Below are 21,841 nucleotides of genomic sequence, written 5' to 3'. Positions count from 1 at the left end.
TCTGTTTCCATATTCTTTTATTACATTAGGCTTTTTCTGGGTTATTTTTCTGCTAACTCCAACACTTTGGGAATATACTTGATTTTCCTTGTTACTAGGGAGGTGCTACTTCAAAGGACCACACAATGTTGAGTAGAAAAAAAGATGTATTTGATGGGTGGCCTGTGAATATGTTTTTTTCCCCTATTTTAGAATGAAACTGGGTTAACAAAATCTTTAGTAGGTGTCCATCCAAAATAAGTCATTGCTATGATTCACTCTGACATTTCAGCAAGCCCACTGGAGACATTAGTGGGTGACAGTGCAAACGGAAGGCTCCTGTTTTGAAACTGAAACTGCCTGTGATGCCTTCCAAATGGGAAACCGGAAACTCTGGCCACTGAGCTCCCCTTGGGTTCGAATCCTTCCTGAACCTAACCAAAATCTCAGAGGTGGGGGCAAGTGCAGGGGCAGGGACACGCCTGAGCTACAAGCAAGAGCAAGCCTGTCCCTCTACTCTCTTCCTCTAATGCAAGGTCAAATTAGCCATAAACTTCTAGTAATTTTAGGGTAATTAACAGTTTTGTGGGTGCAGCGGCCACCGTGCTGTAGAGAACCTGGGAACAGAGCTGCTCATAGGCTGAACCCAGGTGTTTTACAAGTTTGAGGGAGCACAAGGGTGTGCATGTCCACATGTGGGCCCCAGCTGATGAGCTGGAGGCCATGGTAGCCAGTATTGAGGAAAGAAACACTAGGGAGTCTCCAATTAGTCCAGTGGTTGTCAAGCTTGAGAATGTTTCAGAATCACCCAGGGTTTCTCATTCAGTAGGCCTGGGGTGGGGTCCAAGATGGGCCTAACATATTTTTAGACAGTGATGCTGGGCCCAGAACCAGATGTTGAAGACGGCTAGCCTGTTCCTTCACTTCTGTTCAATTCAGGCTGAGGAACAGGAGGAGAAATTGTACCCCTAGATATTGCACTATGGACCTGTCTTCATATAGCCCATCATACGGTGTGCACAGTGATGGGCCAAGAAAGCACATGGTTGGTTTCTTCAGGCAGGTCCTTCAAGAATGGGATCATCCTTGACAAGGTGAATGGCCATTTCTCACTAAAATAACTTTCTGAAGACAGTTATAAAGTATGAGAAAGTAGCAACATTGTTAGAAAAATCATATAGCCTCCTGAAGATGAATGCATTGAAAACTAACACTAACACAGATACACATTTTCGGTACAAAATAATCATTCTAATTCCTTTAAAATCACAGCATCTACACAGACCCCTCTTTCCACATCTTCAGCCACTATAGACCCAACTACATCTCTGCAATCCCCTTTAGTAAGTTAGTGGCCTCTTTCATGCTTCTTTCTTTTCTTGGTTGGACTGCCCTGGAGTGCAGATAATCTTTCAGTGTTTGTGGCTGAGCCAGTTTGCTGTGCCTGCCCTAGCTTATTTTTCGTAAGATGTCCAGAGGAGAGATTTTCCAAAACATGCAACTCTTCATTAGACGCCGTTTTTGCCAAACCTTGTTTCAAAAGTAACCCCGGATCCGACAGCTCTGAAGTTGGCAAAACCCTGACAGCTTTGCTTTTTTCCCCTATTACTTCTCTTGGGACTAATCGATCACTTCCAAGAGAAACTCTCTTGTGGTGGTCGACGTCTTCCGCAGAGCCGAGGTTCCTGCGTTTCTGTTGTGTTCTGGCCCCTTGTGGACTTTGTTTTGGACCTGGCGATGCTGACTCACAGCTACAGACGGGGCTCCTGCTTAGAAGCCCTGTCTCTGACCACTCCCCATGATGAGGTTTTTGCTGGCTGCTAGCGTCTTCTGGCTGGGTCTGATGAACATTTTCCAGCTTTTGAACAGGAAGCCCCCAGTGGCTCTCAGCTGCCTTTATGTTATCTTCTGCTTGTCCTGTGGACTCTGATGGGGGACTGGCTGAAGCCTGACTGTCACCCCTCCTCCTCGCTATCTCTGCAATCACTGGGTCACTAGCTGTTCCCCCAATGTCCCGGCTGCTCCGTGATTTGCTCACAACGCTGCTTTTTGTTTCAGTTCTTCTCACACTAAAACAAAGAAAGATTTTTTGTTTTGTTTCGTAAAGCTGCCCTTGACACATTGCCTATCCCTGGAGAAGGAGCTTGGGCTACCTTTCCTTCTCCCTTACCTCCCAAGCAAATCCAGAAAAGTCCCTGAGTGAGATGTTTAAATTCAGACTGGATCAAGCAACAGACACACTAGGATTAGTTATTAGGATATATGAGGACAGGCTTTGTTTATTGATCACTAGGTTATCACTGTAGTTATACTCGAGTTATGATGGATCTATTTTAACTAAGGAAGACAAGTATACATTTCAGATGTTAAGGGTCAATATTGCCTAAATTTGATATGTTGACATTTTTCCCCAGAAGCAAATGTTCAGATACATCCAAAGCATATCATATGTGTGTGTTTGTATGCAAGAATGAGCACACACACACACACACACACTTTTTCTACAGCACACATAAAAGACAATGTAAACTTCACTCACTTTGTAAAATTCACTTTGAGGAACAGGATAGCAACTGCAGGGGGAAAATTGAGAAACTAGAGATTTGACTTCAACACAGACTTGCAGGCTTGTGAATAGTAAGAAATTTCTTAAACCACCAAAGCAAACTCAAAACACTGAAGCTGAAATATTTATTTTGGCTAAGCTTTAGTCTGGAAACACACACACACACACACACACACACACACACACACACACACACACACACAGGTTCTTATTGTTCCTGATCAGGGGTGCGAGGATTATCATAATTATCTTAGAATGAGAACCTGCATTTTAGGAAAGGAATGTATTTTTTTAGATCGACCTATAGTCACTCGGAAAGTGGTATGAAACACACCACCAAACAGGTGTGTTTCATCTTCAAAGTGCTTGTAATTAATTACTCCTTGCAACACACCTGTGAAGCAAGAACTTGCTCCCTATTGTCCAGAAAGCAGGAGGCAGGCAGAAGAGCAAGCATGGAACTTAGGGTAAAGTTGGTGCCAGAGGGGGTTTTGTGATTGGTTTCCATAAACTCTTGTGGAATTCTAGGTTTCATGTCATGTATCCATACACACGGACAGTCAAAAAGGAGAAAAAGAAGAATTTGTTGGACCTACATTTCTTTCAGAGCATTTCTCTTGCGCTTTGCACTGGGAGGAAGTGGACTCTCGGCACACTCAGCAAGATAATCAGACGCTCCGTGGAGAGCTCCTTCTGTCTACTCCAAAAGATAACAAAGGTTCAACCAGAAATCTATTAGCTGAACGTGAGAAAAAACAGTTATACTTTGAATGCCCCAGTGAACAGATTTTTGTGAAGACCAGATGAAACTGCTTAGTGTTAGACTATTTTACGTTTAAAAAATCTAGAACGTTTTGGTAAATTGTCACTTACTTGGACTCCTATCCAATACAGTTCATAACGTTAATACACACCACAAACATACAAGGCTGTAAGAGAAAGGACACTGGTTCCAGACCATCTGGGAACTCTTGTCCAATACCTTTTTTTTTTTTTTTTAAGTAGGCTCCACGCACAGCACAGAGCCCAACATGGGGCTTGAACTCACAACCCAGAGATGAAGACCTGAGCTGAGATCAAAAGTCAAATGCTTCACTGACGGAGCCACAGAGGCACCCTTAGCCAATATCTGATATCTCTGTGGCCCAAACTGTGACAAAGCCCAGAACTGCAGGGCCGGGCAGCAGCATATTTGTGAACTCTGATCTTCCAGACAATGGTTAAGATCCGTTGGCACAGTGGTCTGGACCCTGATTCCTAAGAATTCCACACATTTTCTCTATTTACAAAAATACAGAATGTGGCCTTTGCAATACTCAAGGCTACATAAAGAGTTAAGATTTTAGTGGATACTTTGAACACTGAAGTTTGTGATTCTTGGCTACTAAAAAACTGGGAGTTTTTCTTAAACTAAGCACTGCAACAATTTTGCATATTTCATAGATTATCTGTGTATCTATTCTTATATGTTCCCATGGAAGCTTCATATGGAAGTACATGTACCTATAAAAACGGGGCACCTGGGTGGCTCAATCGGTTAAGTGTCTGGCTCTTGATCTCAGCTCATCTGAGAACTGTGATCTCACAGTTCATGAGTTTGAGCCCTGTGTTGGGCTCTGCTAAAAGTGCAGAGGCTGCTTGGGAGTCTGTCTCTCCCTTTTTCTGCCCCTCCTGCATGCTCGCTCTTGCGCACGCTCTCTCTCTCTCTCTCTCTCTCTCTCTCTCTCTCTCTCAAAATAAAGAAATAAGCTAAAAAAAAAAGTACTTATAAAATGTAAAAAAAACTCCCAATATTTGCCAACATTGACCTATTTCATAGTTTTGGAATCATTTCCTTTTTGTTAAGCAAGTAGATAATCCAGACAAGGTGTTAACTTCTCTCATTTCCTGTGACACTAAGTAACCTTCTCCATCAAATTCCATAGTAAAATGCTGTAGAAATAAGGAAGAATTTTCGGAAATTATCAGTGGGTCCCTTGCTTTAGACTTACATTGGAATTAACAATGGCAGTCCCAGAATGCCTGGTAGACGGCAGCCATCAGTATACCTGGATGTCCCACAGGCTGATGCTATGACCTTTGCCCAATCAGTGGTACAGGGTACCACTGAGCACGAACCTTTAGCTCCCCCCAATCCCGCCTATGGTTTCAGACCTGGGTCAATGTCACTCATAGTCATATCCAGGTATAACCTAAATCAGTTTTAAGAGTTAGTAAACAGAATACCATAGGTTTTATTGGACTATACTGCATTTTGATGCTTCTCCCTTTCTCCCCCTAAGACTCACTAGTTGACCAGACAGAGCTACAGTAAAGTTAAATGAGAGGGAGAGGAAGAGAGAGGGAGAGAGACTGAGATTTATGTGTGAAACACTTCTAAACATGCCCTATAAGTACAGTAGATTTTCCCCTTACGACCACACCCTGTAAGTGCTGTATTTTCAGAGCTGAACAATTAACATAAGGAGCATGAGTCAGGCTTTGAACAGCTCTGTGGGAACCAGAAAGCCTTTTGCTATTAGGAATGATGTAAATTCCCCAAGGCTTGAAGAAGTCCACAATGGAAGGCAGACAGGGTCATAAATAACAACAATGGATACTGCGTCGACCACATAAAGTATGATGCCGTGATGGTGACACTTCAAATCTCACACTAGATTCAATCTCTGCCTTTATTTATTTATTTATTTTTTAAACTAAGTTTAAAAAGCACTATGCATTTCCTATGGGAACTTCAAAAACTTCTTTAAGAGACATGACAATTGACTCTCATCCCAAATTCCTCTGATCACAAACAATAGGGAAAATGTCCTTGGAAGGAAAAGGACAACAGAAAATGCAATGCAGTGACAGAAGGAAAAGTCCAGTTCAAAAAGTGCAAAACCTGTGACTTCATTTTAAAAAAAAAGAGAGAGAAAAAGAAAAGAAAAAGGCAAGTCAGGGTCTCCTGCTTACAAATTAAAACCACATTTGGCAATTTGTTGAAGGAGGCATATTTACATTTGTATGAAGACTGGGTGGGCAGGAAAATAAAAAAAGCTTAGACTCCTTCTTCAGTCTTCAGTCCTTGAACTGTCAGACCTCATTAGAAATCTTTCATTCTTATTTTTCTAAGGTCAATTCATTCCCCTTTGTCACTAAATCGCAGCCTGCAGAGCCCCTCAAACAAATATTCCAGAGGAAACAGTGATCCTCTGGAACAGGGACTGGGAACAAAATTTCCCAAGGGAGTTGTCCTGATTACTAATGGCTTCTCACATCTGGCATCAAAATGCAATTGTGGCTTATCCAGAGGCAAAATTCTAAGGTACAGACAGTGTGTGCTGGGAAGTGCTTCTTGGGCTTACCTAAATGACACGACTCCTTTTTATATTCTGCCTTGAATAATGACCCTGACATCTTCCGCAAAGAATACACACAAAGTCAATATATTAAAAAAGGTTACTAGTTGGCCATCCAAAGTCCAGAGTACACACTCTGTGGGGACTTGGATATTTAAGAAACAGGTTAACCAAGGGGCTTTCTTTGGGCCTTCATCAGTGATTCTTCTTAACCTAGAGGCTAGCTCTGAGTCTAGCCAAGGAATAAAATTCTGCATATATTATCAGCTGCCCCATCCACTCCCCACCCATTTATTAATTTTTGGTTAACACTTTTAGTTTTAAACTTTCCATCTGTAAAGAGGTGTCTAGGACAAAAACCAGGACAAAACCACACAGAAGTAGGACAGGGCCATAGGCCCCACAGGGAGTCTAATGCAGGGGGATACTTTTCCTCAAGAGACTAAGCATCCCAGGCAGGCTTCCAGAGCAAGAGGTCGGGTCTTGTTGCCATCCCCAGGGATGCTCTGCAGTCTACTGGATGCACCCTGAGGTTGAGGACAGCCAAAGCATGTGCGCTCCAGTACAGGCCCAAAAGGAAGGTTGAACAGGTGAGTGTTTAAGTATGAAAATGGGTGACGTTACCTCAGTGCTGTCTGGTCTGACCTGGGAAACACATTTTAAATTTCTGGACAAAAAGACTGCAAAGAGTCCCTACCAGAATTAGCAAGGCAGCTAAGATATGTTTCCTGCCTCTAATCAGAGAATGGGCTGGACTGAAATGTAGTCAGGAATATTGGTTGATGTACAAGTTACAAAGGTAAATTGAAATTGTGGATAAACCAAAGTGTTCACTCCATAGTGACTTACTGAATATCACTTCTGAATAGAACACTGTTGGATTAATGAGGGATGAGGAGAGAAGTTGGCCTAAAAAGATGTAAGAAACACCTGCTCTTGAGTTTATAACCTCCTCAAGGAGTCTGTAAAACACAGCTGAGGCTCCCAAAGGCTATTGGGAAGACTGGCACCAAGGGAGCTTTTCAAAAAATATAGATTCCCAAGACCCACCCCTGGAAGTTCTGATTTACCAGATCTAGGGTGGGGCTATAGGACCTATATTTAGGTTCCCAGGTGATTCAAACACTGCTGACACACATGAAATAATTCTCGACAGAGCAGAGCAGCAGATAAACAAATGAAAAGTGGTACACTGAGGCAGTGCTTGGCAGTCTGGTCCAATTACCTCAGGCATCAAAATTACCTGGGAAGCTTGTCAAAAAATGTTCAGGGTTCTACCCCAGAATCTACTGCATTTGGATCTCCACAGGCTGGAGTCAAGGCATATATGCATTTTAGGCAATCTCCCAAGCGATTCTGATGCCCACTCTACAGGGGCATGGATGGACGTGGTAACTGAGCAGAGTCTGGCAGAATCATCCAATCAGACAACACTGAACTCTGTATCAAACACTGTTTTGAGGCCCTTGTGGAAAAATATGTGGACTCACAGAAAACATCCCTGTTCTCACAGAGGCTCCATTCCATGGGGAAGACAAGAAACAAATACACATATGATATGTCAAAAGGTTATGATGTTATGAGGGAATACAAACCTCCAAAGTCTTTATTAGGCACGTTGGTGAGGGAAGGTAAGAAGGTGAGCTTTACCCAGAGATGAGTGGAGGATGAGCCACGAGAACAGTGTGCATAAGCAGGGAGAAGCATGAACACCAAGGAAGACAGAGCATGCTTGGAGGGAGAGGAGAAACAGGGCAGTAAACCAGAGGAAGGGGCTGGAGGGCAGGTAACTGGTGTGTGTGTGTGTGTGTGTGTGTGTGTGTGTGCGCATTGGTGGTGGTGTGTGAGAGGGGCAAATCACATATGGCTTTTATAAGGATGGCACATTTTATTCTAAGGAAGATGATGTGCCATTGGAAGTTTCTAGGAAGAAAATGGACTTGGCATTTTAAAAGGATCACTCTGGGAGCAGCTGAGGGGCAGATGGGCTCAGAGAGATCAGTGATTAGACTACTACAAAAGTCCACTCAGAGAGGAGGGGGTCTTTCAGGAGGCTGGTGACGGTAAGAAATGGTTAGACTGGAAATATAATTTGAAGGAAGACCCAACAGAATATGTCAACGGACTGGATATAGTTAGTCAGAAGAAAAGTCAAGAATGACTCCAAGATTTGTGGTTTAAATAAGTGGATGAAGGAAATTAGCCTTTACCAACACAGGAAGTACTGGGGGAGGGGCAGGCTTGGGGATGTGGAACCAAGAAATCAATTTTAGATAATGTAAACTTGAACAGTCCTCCTGGGTATCCAAACAGAGATGCTGAGCAGGAAGTTAAGATACCGGTTCAGGAAGAGAGAGGTCTGGGCTGCAGACACAAAGCTGGGAAGTCCACGAAGGTGGTACATAAAGTCTTCAGTGAGGATGAAGTCCACTGGGGAGTGAGTTTGGATAAGAAAAAAGAAGATGAGGAGGAGGATTAAGGAAAGGAGTCCATGAGGGAATCATCAGTGGAGAAACAGAAAAATCAAGGTAACATGATGTCCCTGGAGGCAAGAGAATAAAGTGCTTCACTGAAAGCGACAGCACTTCCACAAATATGCCGCGCGGTTAGAAGTGACAATTAACCAATAGAAGGTGACTTGACAAGGGCTGTTTTTGGTGAAGTGCTAGGGCCCAAGACTATTTGGGATGGATGGGTTCAATAGCGAAGTGGAGACATAGTGGAAACCGGAAGTCTCCAGTAGGAATGTAATGGTCTGTAGGTGACTTTAAAGTTTCTATGGACCACTAAAAAGGTAAAAAGAAAACTGGTAAAATGAGATTTCAATAATATATACTATTTTGCTCAATATATGTTATTATTACAGCATGTAATATAAAAATGTTGAGGCATTTTATATTTTTATACTAAGTCTGGAATCTGGTATGCATCTGACATTTACAGGACATCATTTCTGACTCGCCACATTTCTAATGCTCAATGTCCAGATGTGGCCAGTGGCTATAGTACCGGGCCATGCAGGGCTGGGCACTTTAGAAGGGCTCTGCAGTAAGGGGGAACGCTGAAATGGGGTAGTGCCTGGATTGGGGGGTTGGTTAATGGAGGGTGCATTGCTGACGATTCTGGGCATATTTGGAGGATGTGATGAGCTACCGTGTGCCAAGTTTCAGCTGGGTGTTTCAGAAGCTTTGCATATACGCATCAATGTCACCTCAGAAGAGCTTGATGAGGCAAGTAACACTGCTACTCCCACACTCCAGGGACCTCATTCAACATGAACAAACAGCACAGATGGCAATGCCCCTTCTCATCTGATAAATGGGGCTTCTGTCAGGAAAACCTTGCTTCAGCTTTCAAGCACCAGCCCTGAGGCCCTGGGACATCAGTATTAGTCTAGGTTGGAACTGTAGGGGAAGGTCCCTGGGGACATGATACCTGACTGCAGGTCAAAGAGCCCTGTGGGTGTACAGCAGTCCAGTGTGGCCCCTGGTGTGGTGTTCCCAGCACCCCTCACAGCCACGCTTAGAAGGGATGACAGACAGGAGCTCTCCCACCAAAATCTTGTTTTCAGGACTACAGAACACCCTGCTGGATATGAAGGCAATAAAGGGAGAAGGCAGGAAAAGAAACTTTTCAGAGCCATTAAGGTCTTTCTCACAGCAGTACTTAACACGGTAATGTGGTGCTTTCAGTCATTTATCTCTTGAGATCTCTTTTCTTATGGTTATGTACATGAGTTTCCTCTGATGCTATTTTATTCACCCCTAAATGAAAATAATTAATAACTCAACCAGAATATTTTAAAAGCAGGTAACTTGGGGCGCCTGGGTGGCTCAGTCGATTGAGTGTCCGACTTCGGCTCAGGTCATGATCTCACAGCTCGTGAGTTTGAGCTCCGTGGTGGGCTCTGTGTTGACAGCTCAGAGCCTGGAGCCTGCTTAGGATTCTGTGTCTCCGTCTCTTTCTGCCCCTTCACTGCTCATGCTCTCTCTCTCTCTCAAAAAATAAACAAACATTAAAAAAAAAATTTTTTTAAGCAGGTAACTCATAATAAAATATTAGAATACACCCAGTCTTAAAGGGCGTCTGGGTGGCTCAGTGGGTTGGGCGTCCGACGTTGGCTCATGTCATGATCTCATGGTCCTTCCGTGGGTTTGAGCCCTGCAATGGGCTCTGTGCTGACAGCTTAGAGCCTGGAACCTGTTTTGGATTCTGTATCCCCCTCTGTCTCTGTCCTTCCCCTGCTCACACTGTCTCTCTCTCAAAAATAAATAAGTATTTAAAAAAAAATTAAAAAAAGAATACACAGTCTTAGGTCACATTCAAAATGTTACTGTGTCTGAATTCTTCATGATCACATATACCCAGAGTTGATCAAAACAGGTTAGGGGCGCCTGGGTGGCTCAGTCGGTTAAGCGGCTGACTTCAGCTCAGGTCATGATCTCACGGTCTGTGAGGGCTGTGAGTTCTAGCCCCGCGTCGGGCTCTGTGCTGACAGCTCAGAGCCTGGAGCCTGTTTCAGATTCTGTGTCTCCCTCTCTCTGACCCTCCCCTGTTCATGCTCTGTCTCTCTCTGTCTCAAAAATAAATAAATATAAAAAAAAAAAACAAAAAAAAAAACAGGTTAGCCCTCCTGGGATGAGGCAGGGAGCACAGCGAGCAGGGATGGAAGCCAATGTCTGGCATTCATTGGTTGCTTGTCCCAGGGCCCATCTCTCAACTCCCCGATGGTGGGTTTCTCATCTGTCCTTCAGGACTGTTTGGGAAATTTAAGTGCAATAAGGTGTGTGAAGCACACTTTAGAAAGTGGGAAGTTCTAAGCACATTTTCTTGACATTCCTGTAAAAGAAAACCTGGTACCTACAGAGAACATAAATAGATTTTGAGAAGGCAAGGATGCTTTGCATTTTTAAAGAACTTACACGATTAAAGTCCTTTCCCCTACATCTACTGAGTTATTTGGCAGGCAGGTATCGTCCCTATTTGACAGACAAGAAGAATGAGACCCAAGAGACTACGTGTCTAAGCCCACACATTTAGCTAGGGGCAGAAGTGTGTCGAGAAGGCTTGGCCCTCTGTGCAGTGCTCTTTCCACTGTGCCCAGTGGTTCCTCTGCCATCACAGTCAAAGATGGGAGTTGTAGAAAGAGTACAGGATGCTAAGTCAGAAGTCCTTGGGTCTAACCCCCTCTCAGTTTCTTCTCTGAAGTAAGATCTGGACAAGCTACCTCCCTGAACATCAGCTTCCTTGTCTAGAAAAGAGGAATGATAATAATATCTCTACAGTGGACACTCATTCATTTTCTGGAAACAATATTCAGATTTTGTCTCTAGTCTCCGTCCAATGTCCATGCATTTTCAGGAGGCCCTGTCTCCACACCAGGCTCCAGAGGTGGGCCTGTGATCCCATCCAGGCCAAGCAAAGTACTGGATTCATGAACCTCAAAGACATACATGAGTTGAAGGAGCCCTGGGAAGAACCCTGCTCTCTATTCCCATGGACCTGCAGGTACCAGAGCCAACCACCACATACTGGCTAAGAATGAAGCCAACACTGTGGAAGACAGAGCCAGAAGATGGGAGAAACAGTCCTGATGATATTCTTTGTGCCTCTGATCAGCAGGCCATACCTGAAGTCTGGACTTTTCAGGCACATGAGCCAAAAACCTTCCTTTTTTTGCTAAGCCATTTCGAGTTGGCCTTCCTGTCACTTGAAAACTAAAAGGTTCAAGACTGATACAATCTCTTCTCAGGTTTGTTACATTGAATAAGTTATTGTATGTGACAGCTCTCTGCAAACAATAAGTCTTTCCCAAACAATAAAAGCGGTGTGAAAGTAATATATTGTCAACTTATTTGGGAGGCAAATAAAACATTACAGTATAAACCTAGGCCACTTTCAATTCTTCAAGGCTTTTTTGTAAGGCAAAAAGAAAAGTTATGCCTTTTTTTTTAAGATTTTATTTTTTTAAAGTAATCTCTACATCCAACATGGGGCTTGAACCCACAACCCCGAGATCAAGAGTTGCACGCTCCACTGACTGAGCCAGTCAGGTGCCCCAAGAAAAGTTATTCTTAAACTTTAGTGCGATGTCCAACCATTTTTAGGAGCATAAGCATTCTGAAATGTGACATGCCAGGGAAGGTTAAGTCACTTGCAGAAAAGCAGCCCAGCACAGCATGAATTCTGACAGTGACCACAATCTTAGACCACGATGCACCATGACCATACAGAAGCCACACATCTTAAAATGAGGAAGAGGTCTCTCTTTCCCAAATTTCACTTCTAATATTTTCTTAAATTATTTGGTAATTAATCAGTTATGGAAGTAAAAAGGGTAAAACAGGTGGAGAGAGTAGTAGCGAACAATTAAAAGAATGTAGAGAGACATATATATACATATTGACTCAAAGGAACTCAGGCTAAGAGGTCAAATGGAAGGGGTATCTCATGAATTCCACTGTGAAGTCACGTCGTTTTCTCTGAAGATGCTAAGGATGGAAGGCGCCTGTATTGAGACACCACTGGCAAAGCACTCAATATAGGGACCGGCACAAGTGAGTCCTCGTGAGATGCCCAAGATGTGGACGTGACCTTCCCCATTTCAGAGATGAGGAAACTGATGCCTTATGAGGCTAAGTCATCTGTCCAATTCCTACAGTGAGGGACAAGTGTTTCGCTTCATTCTGTTTCTCTGCACCCAAGTCCCTCTTCTGAGCCCTCCACTTCTCTGCCTTCCTGGGAAAGGACAGGTCTCTAAGGGAGAGTGGAGACATGGGCTTGCTGCAGCCACTGCCGCCTGAGTCAGCAGCAAACACTCTAGTTTTGTTTTGTTTTTAAATAAAAATTTTGAAGTTTTCTTTGATTCTGAATTGATGACTATGAAACTGTCTTGTGTAGATCTAGGGAAGTACCAATAAATAGTTGCAAAGAATGTTAACCTGAAAATGAAATCAGTGAAAAAAATCAAGGAAGTTCTTTTGCAGGAAGTACACATTTCATAGGGATTTTCCAGTTTACATTCACCTAACCCTCGCGAACCTAAAAATAAATCCTGAACGCCCCCCCTAGGCCCCACTGTTGAGTCTCTGGTGCCTTATAAGCATAATGAAACTTGGAGACTTTAAAGAATTTGTAGGTTTGGGACCTGTGCTTCTTCATGATGGATGGGGGTGGGGTGGGGATCATTGACCACTCTGAGAAATGAATGAAAGCTATTTAACTTTGACTAGAAAAACATTAAAACACACACACACACACAACTTTTTTTTTAATTTCAGGGAATTCATGAATCACAGGTTAATAGTGTCCAGTGTAAAAGCAGAAGGGAAATATCTGTGAAAAATGGAAACTTAATGGGAACTACCTCAGGCAGAGATACCCCACCTTTGGGGGGTCTCCTAATTCAAAAACACCTCCTCACACAGAGATCTGTGGTTGAAAAATGCCAACACCTGGCAGGAAGGTTGCTAGCCCTTTATTCAGGGTGATGATTGTCTTCCCTAACTAACATCTCCCATGGGTGAGTGTGTGGGGCTGGAGAGGATGGGTAAGGAGGGAGGTGGGTAAGTGTGTATCCAGCCGTGTAGGTGGCAGGGCTGGCCAGAAGACAGCCCACAGTAGCCCTGGTGGCCAGTGGGAAAGAGGCAGAAGAGCCAGAGAGAAGCCATCACAGATGACTGCCTTATTTCAAACTTCTGCTCAGAGTTGGCCCTCTGCCCAGGGACGTACAAGGAAGAGCTCTTCCCATTGCTCTTGAACAGACAGCAAGACCCCCTTTCCAAGACTCCCATCTCATGACAGTAACAGCTTCTGTGAACGAGTCTGGGAACCTCACCCCATTTATGACATGGGTTCCTTGGGAAAATGTGTACTGAATTCTAAATCATCTGCTAACTAAATGAACTTTCTAAACACAATCCACTTGCACATCAAACTCTGTGTGATCACTGTGGGTGTTCAGATGAACATGTGAGCTTTTCGGAATTTGGGCCTGAGAAGTCTGTGGACTCCCAATTCCTGTGTACCTCGGAGAAGTGAGTGGGTCCTTCCTCCAAAGCTGTATCTCCTTGTGAGTCTACTGGCAGCTACTGGAAATGAAAGGTGTTCTAGCTGGTGGTCCCCACCCCTCCTCCTAATCTGGATGTTGGTTCACAGAGCTCCTACCGAAGGTCACTGGTTTACACTCTTATTGTACCCCTCTTTCATCACTGACTTGCTGGCTAAATGAGGGTTTATAACTTAACTTTTTGGTACTTGTTTTTATAGCTGCAAAATGAAGCTGGGCTGTCAAGTGGAGACAAATAAAAAATGAGAGTGCTGAGCTTCTTGGCAAAATACTACGTGCAGATGGATATTACCATTTCTAGCAGGCAGGGTAAGATATATAACAATCTACTAATCTGGTGTTAATGACATTTACATTAACTACTTTTCGGGGAAGAATGGAAATGATAATATAATTAATACTGCATAAGTACTTTCTAGTTGAGAAGACATTTTTATACTAACTATCTCACTTGATCCTTAGTAAAACTTGGGAAGGCTTGTATAGTAGGCATCACTTTTACCTCTGCTCAAGAAGTCAGGAGCCCAACACTCCGAGAGGCCAAATGATTTGTCCAAGGTCATCCAGGGAGTGAGGAGAGAGGCAGTGGCCAAAGCTAGGCCTTTTAATTTCAAGTGTGATCTCTTTTCTACTTGTTTCATTCCCTGGGTCTGTGCACAGGAAAGGTACTTTGTGGGGAACAAGCACAAAGGATGAGAGGGCTGAGAGACATCCCATCATAACTTATTCTATCCAGCTAGTCTAACTTAGATATGTCCTACTCCAGCTCATCTGGCCTATCTTATTCTAATTCAGCAGAGGGCAGTTTCCTTAGGGGTGCTGGAGACAGGGGTGAATGAACCATCTCATTCACAAAAACTGGTGGTTAATCATTGGAAAGAATTTTATTATTAGCAAAGGACGATAAAACCTCAGCTTACTGTAACATATAATAAGCAAAGGATAATCTTAAAAAAATGATTTGACTGGAGAAAAATTTATTATTGTGTCACAGTCGAGAAAAACTATTCTAGATAGACCAAACCAATAGAATAACTCATCCCCACCACCAGCATTTTCACTCAGACATTCCATATAAGGGTGGGCATGTAAGGGCTTCTGTATAGTTTCTGTCTCAATCCAAGCAAAGGGGCCCGTCTGTAGGCCCTGTTGAGGGTGTGGCCCAATATGTTCCTCAACTATCTGTAGATCATGTTCTGGCTCTGAGCACTGGCCACAGGTGACTGGAAAAGGGGAGGGCAGAAGGCAAGATGAAGGGCATTGGAGAAGTCCTGCTGCTATAGGTCAAAAGGAGAGCCTGGTCCCTGGAGAAGCCTCCTTCTTTTGTGCACCCCCAAAGTGAGGCCCCATTAGTAGAGGCCGACTAAGCATGTTCATCCCTTAAACCTAAAAACCCCAATTATCACAATACTGATCTATATACACAATAAAAACTACCTCACATCACAAATTAAAACAAATCACATAAAAATACAAGGAAATATAAGTAAATGTCTGCCCAACTTTGAAAACCATAACAGCAAGATCACAAAGGCAGAAATTGTTATGGAAACCATAAAATTGAGGACATAGACACCTACCATAACAGTGTCATATAATTAAAAGGTAAATGATAAACTCACTAAAAGTTACTTTTCTTACTACTTAAGGAATTTTTATATAGTTGGGAGTCTGTGAAATACAAAAATACCAATAGAAAAATGGACACAAACACACAATTCACAAATGAATGGGTCTCAGCTAAAATAAGTACATAGTGACCTCAGTTATCAAGTATCAAGTATGGAGGGATACAGACTAGGTCATTAACAGAGGCTGTCTTTAGGTTGGGAGTTGTGGATGATATTTACTTTCTTTGTTTATATTTGGATTCTAGGGTTTTCATACAATGAACATGGACAATTTTGGTAAGCAGTTATTAAGTAAAAAACTAAGTTCAGAACACTGTGGGAAATGTGAAATATGGAAACAACCTCTTCCCCCTCAAGGAACTTTTCCTAGTGCTACAGGAATGTCTGGTTAATGGCTTCTAAGTAATTTACCACTAGCATTGTTCAGGAAATACAATAAGATGAGAAGAATGGATTCTTAAAAAGCTTATGACACATCATGAAAAAACTAGAAAAAACACCCACTACTTATTTAATTTTTTGATACAAAAGGAGGGTTCTTTTCTCAAATGATCTGATTTATACTTATGCAAAGTTTCCTTATAAAAACTTAATTCTGCCAATAAGGGCATAAAGTTAATGCATAGTCAAATTTGTTAAGTATTTTATTTCTTCTGAAAACATAAGGCCTAAAATGTTTCGTTATATATTCTTTTATCTTTCCTAAGATAAAATATAACTCTCCCCCCATTTTTTTTATCACAGCTTTTAAATCTACAAGTGAAGTTCTCTTTTGTGCAAAATTACGGTTTTTCTTTAGCTGTATTTTCATCTGCTTCCTCTGACAGAAATTCAGTGTGAGAAAGGATTTCTGAGATAATTTGATATCCTCCCCCCTTGACTGAGAGATGAGGGCTAAGGCCCACAGAGGTTCAATTAGGACAGTCAAGCTAAAAATAACCCAGGCTAGCATAGTTTATTACTTCTTTAGACTCGTTCTCATTTCAATTTTATACTCATAAACCAGAAGAGTTCTTTAACATTAAACAGTAGTTTGACTTAAGTGTTCAATTTAGTACATAAATAGTGTCTCCCGTCAGGACACGCCAGGGATCCTTCCACCCAGCTGATGCTATAGCGAGGGCCTAGCGTGTGTGACTGGGTATGACTGCTGAACCTTGATGGCTTTTGTCACAGCTCAGCCACAACCCCAGTGAAGCATGAGGCAGAGAACTCCAATATCTTTATTATATATACACTCAAGGGCAGCACTGGTATACTAAATGCCATCGTTAATTTCCAAAAGAATCACAGACTTATAGCTTAGGTTTAAGAGTAAGAAAGTAACTCAGAATTTTGGACATTCTTCTGAATAGCAGAGGATCCATTACAGTGCAGAAAGGATACATCTTTAGGTCACCAGGATAACTCAGTGCCCCCTATCTGGCAGACTAGAAGCTCCTTGAAGGCAGACTACAAACTCTACTTTCTTAGTTTTTCTTTGTTTCCCTAGTGCCTAGCAGACTTCCTGGCATGGAGCCAGCACTTAGCGAATTATGTTAAAGTGAGGTGGTAAGAACAGATGGGAAAGATCTCCAGAGAGTGAGTGTGCCTGTAACCAATGCTCTATGAGATAATAGCTTTGTGCTGACCCTGAAATGTCCCAGATACATACAGAGTTCTACTTACACAATAAAGTCATTATTTTCTAAAGTAATTATTTTGGTGATTATTGGCTATTTTCTCTAATAAAGAAATAGAAAAAATAATAAATAATTTTTAATTTCCCCAAGCCCCAGAGCTTTACATTTGAGGAAAAGGAAAAACAAACAAACAAACAAACAGCCTCTACACAGGGACCTGGGTTTGTAAATATGAAAGAAAATATTGTTGAAATGGGATATAACTGAGTGCAACCAAAATTTACTTTATGTTTTTCATATTGCTAGGAAAATGAAACAAAACAAAACAAAACAAAAGGTAAAAACTCTCAGAACAACTTCCCCGCTCCATTCTTAGCAATAGGCCAAAAACTGAGGCTACAAGGACCTCGAGATTTCTTATGAGAAACTGTAGTAAGAAAAATACAGTGACTCATCCCATAATAATGCCCCTTCTTCCCAAAGTACACATCACAATTCCCACATCCCTGGCATGTGGGCACTTGGTGCAGAACTATTGCAACACGGAGCATCTCGCTGCACCAGTGCCCCTTGGTGGGCGAGAGAGATGCTGATATTAGGGTAACAGACCTCCCTGGTGCTGGGGGAAGGCTATTAGCGGGTGGCATGGTTGCACTCGTTCTGCCTCCCAAAGGAGAGGGCTTACTCCCCTTGTACTGCTTGATCTGGATCAGCAGTTCTTTTGTGTAGCCACCTTTAAGAACTGGGGAGCTGGGTACAGCTTCTGTACAGGATCAAAGAATCCCCTGGCAGAGCAGTTCTGAATAGGCACCCCCAGGATCACCTAACCAACAGTCATTCAGACACTGAGGAACCAGAACGGGGGGGGGGGGGGGGGGGGGGAGATGAAAGAAAAGGAATCTACTACTCACAGCACGAGCAAGGTTCCCAGGTTGTTGCTCAGGTACTGGCTCACTCCCCCATCACTTCTGGGGCCATAGAGAACTAAGTTCAGTGAACAGTTAGAGGAAAATAACTGCTGTTTCTTGACAAAAACGTATCTCCAATACAGTATTTAGGAAGCCAATTTCCCAGGCCTTCCCAGTCAAATAGTCCTGGAGAATAATTACCAAGAGAAATGAGATGGATCCTGCCCTTTGGCGAATATCAGTGTAAACTGATAAAGAATCCAAAGCTTTCTGGAAGTTCAAGGAATATTCACAGAGGAGCCAGATATCACTGGCTTTGGGCATTTGAAGTATATATCAAGGACTACGCACGCCTTCTCTCAGACAGAAGGCAATTCTGGGAAGGAAGGATGGTTTATTGACCCTCAAATGGCTGAGACAGGTGGGCTCCTCAGAGATCAAACATGAATGAGGCTAAAGCTCCAAGGCACATGTGGTGGAGGGACCAAGTTGTCAGCTCGATGGGCAGTGTGCAGGAGGGTCCTTCTCCAGGCCTGGATATTTTACTGTTTCTGGGGGCAACAAGCTTGAGGAAGTGGTGGACGAGAGGCCTGTTAGGAGGGAAGGTGCAGGTGAGCTGGCCAGCCAGAAGGGAAGCACAGAGCCTATGTCCAGGGAGGGAGCTGTGTAGTGCTGCTGAGCGTTAGCAGACTCCCACTTGTGTGGCTGGGACAGCGTGTATGTGAAGGCACATAGGTGGGGAAAAGAGCAGCTGAAGAGACAGAGACTGACCACATCTAAAGAGAGTCACTGAAAACAATGAACGATCCTCATGATATAAATGTACTTTTCTTTATAAGCCGTTTTGGTTAACTCTGATAGTGTTATCACTAAACGTCAGAACATTCTGAAGAGAAGAAAATTGAACTGGCTTGTGTAAAAGGCTCAGACTAGACTAGTCAACTTTTCAGAATGAAAATGCTTAACCTTTAGGAAGTCCTCCAGATTATAGGATTTATTTGACAGCAGCTATAGCAAAATCAGGATCTGTATAAATACCGGTGCCCCAAAGGAGGATAACATTTCATTTGTATTGAGATGTTTTAATTCACCCTTAATAATTTAAGATATTACGTATTAATATTACATATCATATAAGATCTAATTTCTTCTTTTTTCCATCTGAAGCAATAACACTTCCTGGTACAGTTAATTGTTGTTTTCTTAAACCAAAGATCAATTTCTTCACTGCTCTGAGAATCAGTTAAGTTATATTATATTAATTTGCCAACAGCATTACTATTTTTGTATTTATTAACTTACTGAGATAACTCTAACATCCTGGAAAAACCTCAAAGAATACACTTTTAATACTCTTCAACAAATTTGCTTCATTTATGTCATTTAATTGACAGATGAAGAAATAAGGGTCCCACTGGTTTTTCCAAAAGGCTCATCTCCAAATAAAAGCATTTCTGCTCTTTACTTTTCCTAGGTCTCTAATTCACCCTTCTAGTCTCCATCTGTTTATTTCAGATGAGGTAAGAAGCTGGTTTTAGACCATGTGGGCCAAATGTCACATTTCATATGGATTAAAAAATAATAAACATAAGGGGTAATCTAATATTCCCATAAATTATTTTAGAAGCATCATAATCCTGTCACACTTCATGTCCAGGTTTCATGTCTCCTAGTTGTTTTCTTCTTTGTTAAAGTTCAAGTGATATATCCAAAAATATGAAAAAAAAGTTTGCACCGAGGTAAGTTCAGAGAGAATGGACTGTGGCTGCAGTGACACACACTCACACACACCCTCCAAGGAGACTCTCTCAAAGGCATATGTTAAGTTTACAAGGCACAGCTATAAGTTACAACATGAAGGGGGAGTTTTCTGTATCTATTTATCTGAAGAGAGAACTCCAATGAAACACAAACGAAACAGGCAGGACCTGATGGAGCTTGAGACAGCCTGAGAAAGGAGAGAGAAAACTAACCCTATCGGCAAAGAAACAACACACTGGGGAAAAGTATGATTCTCATGAAAATGTCAGTGATTCACCATGGAATAAAATTCAAAGCCGCTGACCCCAATGAAAGCTTCCAGTGGAAACATGTGGATTTTCCTTCATTTCATTTAAAGACCTTGCTTTATCTCATTTGAACATTATCATAAGCACCATCCCAGATTTTGTGATATGTTCCTTTCTCATTAAAACTGATACAAAAAAAATGATATTAAAAGATATGGCTGATAAACTGAATTTTCAAGGGGACTTCAGGAAGAATAAAAAAAAAAAAACCAAAACAAAATAAACAAAACACATCAGTTAATATTATCATGCAAAAAGAGGTAGGACATTTTTGGTCCCTTAAAACATTCATTGGGTGCTCAATGAATGGCCCAAGGATAACAGAAGACAATATTTTTTTCTATTTTTACAGTAAGTTTTAAGCAAATTTATTTATAGAATTTTTTTGTACATACCAGTTCTTCATTCTGACTTGCCATAAGATCACTACTGAATGAAAGTTGACTTACACAGACCACAAATCTGTCAGGAAATACACGGAGCTCTGCACAAAATGAACAAAATCAAGTTACTAAAGGCATCAAAAATCTCTGAACACAGAAATGCTTGTTCTCAGATTTTTAAGTTACAGCTAAAATATGTATATACATAAGACACATGTCTTCTCTCCTCGTCTCCTTTCAGTATTTGCCATCAGGAGGGCAGGGCAAGCACAGAGCTCTAGGGAGCAGCCAGGAGGTTGCAGATAGGTCCACCTGAGCCCCTGGACCATTAGATTATATCCCATGAAACCCCCAGGCAGGGAAGGGCCCTTGCAGCCTTCCCTCTGTGACAGTTTGCTGTTTTCTGACCAGAACTCACATTTGGGAAATAGGATCAACGTTTCCTAACGAGTGTGCAGAATTATACAGAAAGAGGAAGACTATGGGATAAAATCTGAAAACATGACTCATCAATGTTCTCACTAATTAGTTTACTTATCATCTCTTTAGTCAACTGGTCTTAGATGGGTCCGCTACACTAGAGGGCAAATGCCCAATCTGAATCAGGCAATGAATGGAGAAGTGTCATTAATATGAATAATAATAAGGAAATAGTAAAATATGCAAGAGCAAAGATGATATAATTACACCTCAGTCACATTACTCTATTATTACAACTTCTTTTATTTTATTTTTTTCTAACATTTATTTGTTTTTGAGAGAGAGAGAGACAGAGTGCAAGGAGGAGAGGGAGTCACAGAATCTGAAGCAGGCTCCAGGCTCTGAGCTGTCAGCACAGAGCCCTACGCAGGGCAGAACTCACAAATTGTGAGATCATGACCTGAGCCGAAGTCGGTCACCCAGCTGACTGAGTCACCCGGGTGCCCCTATTATTACAACTTCTTAAAGCAAGAAGTGCTGGGTTGGGGGGAGGGCTGCAGGAATCTCAGAGCTGGACACCCCAACATTCAATGAAATAAGAATATAAGATGGTAAATGGCATCTGTATCTCTCCTCCTCTCATCTGTCTGTCCATCCATTCATGAATTCACTTATGTATGCAGCCTCCACCTATGTCTGGAGTGGTGTTTAGCTGATGCTAATAGTATATATTCTGGGTGGGAGGTAAGGATCTTCTCCTGTCTTTATACTTGGTTGTATTGCTTTCATATTTTTCATAATACTTATATATCATATTTATAACACAAAGACATTTTTCTAAAAGAGAAAACTTC

The 21,841-nt window shown here is 42.1% G+C and overlaps 1 protein-coding gene across 1 annotated transcript in view; it reads right to left on the bottom strand.

The window, feature by feature from the left end:
- Nucleotides 1-21,841, bottom strand: part of SLX4IP (SLX4 interacting protein) — a 176,633-nt gene continuing 154,792 nt past the window's right edge. Inside the window, exons 6-8 of the mRNA XM_019462516.2 lie at nucleotides 20,580-20,668; nucleotides 3,142-3,242; nucleotides 1-2,048 (exon numbers count right to left, since the gene is read on the bottom strand). Of these exons, the coding sequence (XP_019318061.2) occupies nucleotides 1,328-2,048; nucleotides 3,142-3,242; nucleotides 20,580-20,668 (911 nt within the window). The 3' untranslated portion in view covers nucleotides 1-1,327. The remainder of the gene's footprint in view (nucleotides 2,049-3,141; nucleotides 3,243-20,579; nucleotides 20,669-21,841) is intronic.

This window comes from Panthera pardus, unplaced genomic scaffold (genome assembly GCF_024362965.1).
Source record: "Panthera pardus isolate Hobbes unplaced genomic scaffold, ASM2436296v1 HiC_scaffold_25, whole genome shotgun sequence".
NCBI lineage: Eukaryota > Metazoa > Chordata > Mammalia > Carnivora > Felidae > Panthera > Panthera pardus.
The sequence above is the reverse complement of the archived record's forward strand: the minus strand, read 5'-3'. Positions and strand labels throughout refer to the sequence as shown.